The following is an 8103-nucleotide window of genomic DNA, read 5'->3' on the forward strand; positions in this document are numbered from 1 at the left end:
TAGAGGGTATGTAATGACGTCACTTTCCCGTCGGGACACGCCCCCTCAGCCGGTCTGAGTGGCGGATTTAATAGGGAAGATGCGAAAACGCGAGTAAAACAAACGATAATCAGTTTAAACTAAAGGTTGCTGAACTTGATATAATGTTCCTAACAACTTCACAAATATCCAGTGGTCAATGCATATTAATGCAGCCAGGAATTGTGTTTTCTAACACTTATATGTGCCTGATTTTGACGCCGGGGAAAATTACTAAAACAAATTTGCCTGTGAACTCATTTTGTAAATACAAAATAAGTTGGTCTACACCCCGGTGATCACTTATATCAATGTTATATTATATCGTCATATCGTCCAGCTGAAAAACGTATATAGTTTTTTCCAGTGTTTATTTAAAAACATCCAGTTGATGTTAATGTTAATGATGCTAAATGTTTAGTTGATGACTTGTCAATGCAATATACTATAATACAGTATATAGGATATGATTTTACTGCACAATTCAACATATTAACATGAAATGAAACTGCAAATCCGTGTTTCGCTGCCTAGAGACCATTGTTTCTTTGAACTGCAGCAAATAATTTGCTTCTTTTTTCAGTAGCTTTCAGCAGTCTGTAAAAATATACCCTTAGGTTTCTTGTCAAATCTCTTTGTACAGTCAATCACAAAGCTCGTTCTTGTTTAGAAGGTGTTTTGTGTGTTCTGTCGCAGCATTCGCGTTGAAACCAATGCTGACGCTCAGTGGGCGGAGCCGCAGCCGCTCCAGCTGGCGGTGACATCACATGCAAACGCTCTATACCTAGCAACACAGATTTTCTTACTATAGGGAGATGAGAGGGTCTGTATTACTTGCTATGGGAGAAAACATAACGTCTAACTTGGATCATGGTCCCTTAATAACCAATCACATTACAGCCTTGATGTCATTGAATTTCAGTCAGAGTTGTGCCACACTCAGTGGCCGATTACGGATACCATAGGAACGAATAAGAAGTGCCGTAAGCTGAATCACACCTGTCACAAAAAGTCAGTGACATCTCTTATAAAACATCATTTTTTCGTGGTAAACTCTAAAAATAGTTCAATACAAAAGTACTGTTTACTGTAAAACATGTTGAATATTAGCAGACAGGCTGTTGATTCATTAAATGATAAGCTGTTTCCTCTAAAAAGCTTTTTATTGAGCGTAGTGAAGCCTCTCCTCCATTGACATCCATTCAAAAAGAAGAAAAAAAAAAAGGCCTTTGGTCTCCTTTCCCACATACTGCCAGACCGGAAGCGTTAGCTTTAGCCATTACACTTTTTCGGCTAATGGTCGCAGGCTTGCCATCCAGCGGCTTTGCTAGTAAGAGCTTGATTAGCTGGTTCAGGTGTGTTTGATTAGGGTTGGAACTAAACTCTGTAGGACACCGGCCCTCCAGGACCGAGTGTGGTGACCCCTGGGCTAAATCAAGACAACTTACCCAGTATCCAGTATGCTGATAATGATGGTGATATTATTCCTCTGTGTTATTCCTAAGAAATCATTTCAACAATGTAATGTTAGTGTAGGAGCAGATAAATACCGATAACACAATAATAAAAAAATGTGTATGTGATCCGAGGTGTTGTGCTATTTGTGTGTGTGGATGTGTGAATTGTGTGTAGTGTTTTGACAAATCATGCTTAAGCAATCATAAAATAAATAAATAAATAAATAACTGCATTACATGCACAGGAGATCTCTTTACCAGTAGATCTCTTTAAACTAATCATGTTGTTGTGACCATTTGTTGTTTTTCTGCAATTTTAGCAATCTCGTTTAGATTAGAAATACTGACACTGGAGTATGTAGCTATCAAAAACATCAAACAGAGATTTCAGTTTCCTGAGACGTCACAGGTTGTTTATAGTAGTATAGCGGTGTAGCTGCAGAATAACACGACAACTTTTAGGGCACGTCACATTCAGACGACTTCCTCCTGCTGCAGCAGGTTGCATGGTGAGCATGCTGGACTGGAAAGCACCAAATACCGCACATGCAGACTATAGCTCAGTCCAAAAGGTAGGACCAACTGCATTGCACCGCAATAAAAAAATGAATTCTTCCTTTTTGGGCACACTTCAGACATGCCTGGATTAAACAAACACGCAGCTGAACAAATGATAGTGTCATCTTAGATGGGAAATACAGGTAAAAACTACAATGTGTTGTTGTTGTTGTTGTTGTCCTTGTATTTGATGAATTTCACAATCCTTGATTATATTTAGTTGAATTAAAGGTTAAATGTCTTTTTAAAGTCATATTGTATAATGTCTTCCTCTATGAGTTGGAAGAAGAAACTAAATACATATACGTATTCTGAAGCCACACAATGGGAGGACAATTGTATAAACTAAGCAGAATATCTCAGTGGTCGAGTTTGCAACACGTCTTATTTCACACCAAAAAAAAAAAAAAAAAAAAAAAAAAAAAAAAAAAACAATAATTTTGAATATTTGCATACTTATGAAACCAGATTTCCTCCATTTGTTCAACATGTGCTTTCAGTTTCACAGCACACTCAGCTTTACTGAGATACTGGTTCTAAAGACAAAATGTTAGGCTAGCAGATCCATTCGGTGGAGGGAAAATGTTCAAAATACTACACAAGCGCACGCAAAGATTTTGGGGAGAAAACTGTAAGCCCACAACCGCCACGCAAGCACTTCCTTCGCGCTTAAACAGGAAGGGAGTTGACGAACGTCAAACCTGTTGTTTCGCAGTTGAATATACTTTTTTGCATATAAGCTACATAGAATTCAAATCAATATAATTTATACATTTAAAATAAATGGTTTTCTAATAAAAATGTTTTCAGTAGCTTTGGTATTTTTATTATCCAATGCAATGAAAACATTATTGTGTCCCTAGAGTATCGAAATATGTTTGGGGCATTTGCAAATATATCTATATGAAATGACCAAAAGTGCAGCAATTACTCAGTAGAATGAACTGAAACAGGTTTTAAAGTTGTTTTTGTTTTCTTTCCACAGTGATATTCTATTGCCTACAGTAAATGAAATCGCAGCTTCACCATGACATCTGTTAACACATCTTGTGACGTGAACATGACTGTCTGGGAAACAACTATAAACCAGCTTTACACATACTTTTATCTGATTATATTCATCCCAGGCCTGCTGAGCAACACCCTGGCTCTTTGGGTGCTGTGTCGATTCATAAGGTCAGCGTTTTATGGTTAACAACATCTAATGGTCATTATAGCATTTGTTTGAGAACTTTTATTATTATTATTGTTGTTGTTATAATGCTAACATTGTATACTTCACGTTCATTACGTTGGTTTACATTATCATTATTATCATTATTTTCTAGTCACTCTGTTCAGAGGTGGTGCGATTAGCTTTTAATCATAGATTTAAAACATACGTTGTCAGGCCGGCTGTAACAGTTTTAATGCTGAATAACATAAAAAGTCACAGCATCGTTTGTGTTAAATCAATAGAATTTTTAATAAAAGACCTTCAAACTCAGTTGATTGTAATTGTTTTAGTACTGATCCACATTTCAGGCCACATCAGGAGTGTCTGGTTTTCTTAGATCCATGAGTTGCAGATTTCCTCTAATGCTACGGATTCTCTTTAAATCACAGCAAAAAGACGAAAGCCATCATCTTCATGATTAACCTGACCATAGCTGACCTGGCTCACGTGCTGTCGCTGCCGCTTCGAATTCACTACTACATCCAACACGACTGGCCTTTCGGCAGTGCGTTATGTATGCTATGTTTTTACCTGAAATATCTTAACATGTACGCTAGCATCGCATTTCTGGTCTGCATCAGCATTCAGCGCTGCGCTTTTCTCCTGCGGCCATTCCGCGCCAAGCACTGGAAGTCGCGCTATGACGTCTGCATCAGTATCGCAGTCTGGGTGGTGGTGGGTCTGTGCTGCTCGCCCTTCATTCTAATGAGGAGCAACTCAGGTTCCGGAAGTCAAAACAAAACCTGCTTCAAGGACCTGCCGACACGCAAGCTGAACTTACGCACGGCCGTCTCCATGATGGTCGCTGCTGAACTCTTGGGATTTCTCGGTCCCTTAATTATCATCGGTTTCTGTACTTACTTAATAGTGAATTCCTTGCGACAGCGGAACCAAAATCAGCAGTCCACTAGCAGCACGAGAAAGGCTTTGCGCATGGTTAGGGTGTGCACAGGGGTCTTCCTGTTCTGTTTTGCCCCCTACCACATCAACTTCCTGCTGTACCTGATGGTAACCCAGAGCATCATAACAAATTGTGTAGCGATTCAGGCCATCAGACTGTTCCACTCCATCTCTCTCTGCATTGCAAGCCTGAACTGCTGCCTCAACCCACTCATCTACTACTTTCTGACCACGGAGTTCAAGCAGCAGCTGCAGCAGCATGGCAGCTCCGTGCTCAGAGGGCGTCTGATGAGCATGGAGAGCACATCGTCCTTTCCAGAATGAGAGATGTCGTCATCCGAGCATCGCCACGAGGAACCATATATGTTTTAACAGTGAAGTCATTTATTTGACTTCAGTGTAAAGACGTTTGTGTACATTTAGTGGACAAATCTTGCCTTTGGACAACGTACAAACTGAAGTCTATGCATTATGCGCTATACACTGCTTGACCAAAAAGAAAGAAAATATAAAGCTTACAGTAGAAACTCAAATGTTATGTCCATACAGTATTGTTTTGACCAAAATCACAGGTGAAGCATTTGAACAGCCGACATTTAAATGGAAGGAAAAAAAAGAAAAAAAAAAAAACTTTCAACAGACTGCATGGCAGAGACATTTTTGTATAATGCAGATGCAGGATGAGCTGATAGTGTCTATCTCAACAGACTGAGAGGAGTGACAGTGGAAAACCCAACTAGGCTTTAGCTGAACTCACTGGACCAACTGAACACCAGGCCTACAATAAGATTAAACAGAAAAAGAAACCAACAATCAACTGCAAATTCATCATACTGTGGACATGTGAGGCTGAGATGGGACAAATCGAAACGTACAAGAGCAACATAAAAATTGAGATTCTGTTTTCACGCTGTCTAATTGTTTACATTTGCTTTTGTTTTATTGTATTGTACTCAGAACAAATGAGATTCAATATGTTAATGTGTTTAATAAATGGCATTAAGTATGTTAATGGTATTGTATTTTCATTATAACGTACAAAAAAAAATAATAATAATAATAATAATAATAATCATCATCATCAGCAAATCTCAGTGTTTCTCCCTCATTTACACAAATAACCTGCTATGGGATTGTACATATCAGTGTACTGAATTAGTTTCCTGTTCAGTTTGGTTTGTACAGAAAAGAATAACAAGAGCAGTCGCCAAAAAAGTCAGAGTTTAGAATGGCATGAGGTTAAGTAATAAATTATTAAGCATCATCATTTTGGGATGGACTATCAATATCTCAGAGCTCCAAAATTATGAATACTTTAACTGGATTCATTCTTTAGTTGATTTTTATATACTGAACGCCATGTTATATCATATATATGTTATGTCATATTTGCATCCGAACTCTTCATATATATATAGATATATATATATATATATATACACACACACACACGTTTTTGTGTGACTCAGTATGTGTTTTAAATGTATATTTTAGGTTGTTTCTGAAAACCTACTTTTTTTAGCCAAGTATCAAAAGGCTGCTGATGTTAAAAGAATCAGCTGTGCATGTGATTATATCAGTTCAAGTTAGAACCTATCAGCCAGCATCATCTAGAGTTTCATGACCAAATTTTGTATTTACAATGATATTAAATCACTAAACCCATGGTATACGTTTTGGCCATATCACACACTTTTACGTGCGCTCACCACACACCAGCTACAGGTAGAGAGAAGACAGAGATCGAGCCAATTCAGTGGATGGGGATTATCAGGAGCAGTGTTGGGGGTAACGCATTGCAGGTAACATGAGTTACGCAATAATATTACTTTTTTTCCAAGTAGCTAGTAAAGTAACGCATTACTCTTGAATTTCTAAGAAAATATCTGAGTTACTTTTTTCCCCATTTATTGATTGAAAAGTCTCCTGTCTGGAAATTGTGAGTAAACATGATGCGAACATGCATTAATTCATCTTACTCACAAAAAATTCCTCAGTATTCCTCAAAATGAATAAAAACAGTGAAACGCAGACTCAGAATATGACACAACTCTGTAATAAATATGTTATGTAAATATGTTAAATAAAACAAATATCCTTTATGTATTTAATCCAATTTCATTAACCAGTGTCTTTTGCTGCTGACCTTCAATGATGCAGTTCAACCATACTAATAAGAAAAAAATTACTTTAGATAAACTAACATTTGTGCTTCAATTTTTTTATAGCTGAAGAGTGATCACCTGCATAAATGTACTTTAAATAAATGTGTCTTTCAGCCTGAGGTGAATTCATTTCACTTTTGGTGTAAAAGGGCTTTTACATTAGAATTGTTTTCAAGTTTCAAGTTTCAAGTTTCCTTTATTTATATAGCACATTTAAAACAGCCACAAGACTGACCAAAGTGCTTTACACTTAGAGACATCATCCTAAAATTAGGAGTACACAATTACGGCCAAAGAGAGAGAAAAACAAAAACAGAACACAAAGACGAGGCCCAATTACTGAAAAGGCACGGTCACCTCTACGCTTGAGTCTAAAATGTGGAATTAAGAGGAGGTTCTGTTCGCAGGATCTCAAACTTCTCAGGGGGGTATACTGGTGCAGCAATTCAGATAAGTAGATGGGTGCTTGGTGCAAAGATTTAAAAACAAATAATAAAATTTTGAAGTGTATTCTGAATTGGACAGGCAACCAGTGAAGGGCCTTCAAGAGCGGAGTGACATGACCCCTTTTTTTCTTTTTAAAAGAAATTTAGCAGTGGCGTTCTGGACCAATTGAAGACGGGCAATTTGAGATTTAGGGATGCCACAATATAAAGAGTTGCAGCAGTCTAGACGCGATGTAACAAAAGCATGAACGGCCATCTCCAAAGTCTTGTCAGTGAGAAAATGTTTGATTTTTGCAAGTGTGCGGAGCTGATAAAAACTAGATCCAATCACGGTAGAAATTTGTTTATCGAATTTTAACGTGTCATCTAAAAGAACACCCAAATTCCGTACCTGTGAGGACCTAAAAGCCGATAAAGGTCCTAGGTCAAAATCAGAGGCCTTCTGTGACAGATCAGCGGAAGCGTTTGGATCCATTTGCAGCTTTTATTAACGAAGTCGGGTACAGGCAGGGTCAAATCAACAGCAAACAGGGTCCACAGGGAATAGACAGACTCAGAAACGAAAACCAGGCGGGGTGTCGGGGCAGGCGGCAGAGATACAAATCCAATAAACAATCAAAGGGTCGAGGTACACAGAGAAGAATCACAATCGAGTAACAGTCCAGGTGAGCAACGAGAAAGCAGTCCAGTATTACACAAACAACGCTCAGAAATGACAGCCGGGGCAAATCAAGACTTCGCGGGGAGGTGATGTGTGCGTGTGTGTTTTATACTGTGTGTGTGTAATGAGGTGCAGGTGTGTGTGTGACGTGTCAGTCCCAGGTATGAGGGGTTATGGGAGTTGGAGTCCGAATGAGACCGAATCAGTATTCTGGCGAGGGTTCCCTCTGGTGGTGCAGAGGAGGCGGTACGGAAGCCTCCTCTGTAACACCTTCATATTTTCTGATGGACCAAAAACTATCATCCCAGTTTTCTCTTCATTTAAGGATAAGAAATTTTAAGATAACCAAGATTTAACTTCATCTAAACAAGACAACAGAGCATTCATGGCCAAAGGATAATTTTTCTTAAAAGGTAGATAGATTTGCGTGTCATCAGCATAAAAGTGGAATGACATCCCGTGTTTCCTAAAAATGGAGCCTAGAGGTGGCATGTACAGTGAAAATAAAGTGGGGGCCAAGACAGAGTCTTGTGGAAGACCACAGGGGAAAGAAGAATTGGAAGAGAAGAATTCTCCTAGCCTAACCACATATTTCCTATCAGACAAAAATGACTGAAACCACTTTAAAACTGTGCCAGAGAGACCCACCCAAGAGTCTAGTCTATTTATTAATGTAGAATGG

The 8103-nt window shown here is 38.5% G+C and overlaps 1 protein-coding gene across 2 annotated transcripts; it reads left to right on the plus strand.

The window, feature by feature from the left end:
- Positions 1-1930: 1930 nt before the first annotated feature.
- On the plus strand, positions 1931-5155 carry p2ry10 (P2Y receptor family member 10). Of its 2 annotated transcripts, none has more exons than XM_051101128.1 (3): positions 1931-2047; positions 3019-3209; positions 3639-5155. In XM_051101128.1, exons 2-3 carry the CDS (start codon positions 3061-3063, stop codon positions 4471-4473), a joined length of 984 nt encoding a protein of 327 aa, XP_050957085.1. In that variant the 5' UTR covers positions 1931-2047; positions 3019-3060; the 3' UTR covers positions 4474-5155. The 2 variants fall into 2 exon arrangements, with proteins under 2 accessions (XP_050957085.1, XP_050957084.1); XM_051101127.1 differs by having other exon boundaries at positions 1938-2176.
- Positions 5156-8103: the final 2948 nt, after the last annotated feature.

The sequence above is a fragment of the Labeo rohita genome, unplaced genomic scaffold (genome assembly GCF_022985175.1).
Source record: "Labeo rohita strain BAU-BD-2019 unplaced genomic scaffold, IGBB_LRoh.1.0 scaffold_1277, whole genome shotgun sequence".
Classification (NCBI taxonomy): domain Eukaryota; kingdom Metazoa; phylum Chordata; class Actinopteri; order Cypriniformes; family Cyprinidae; genus Labeo; species Labeo rohita.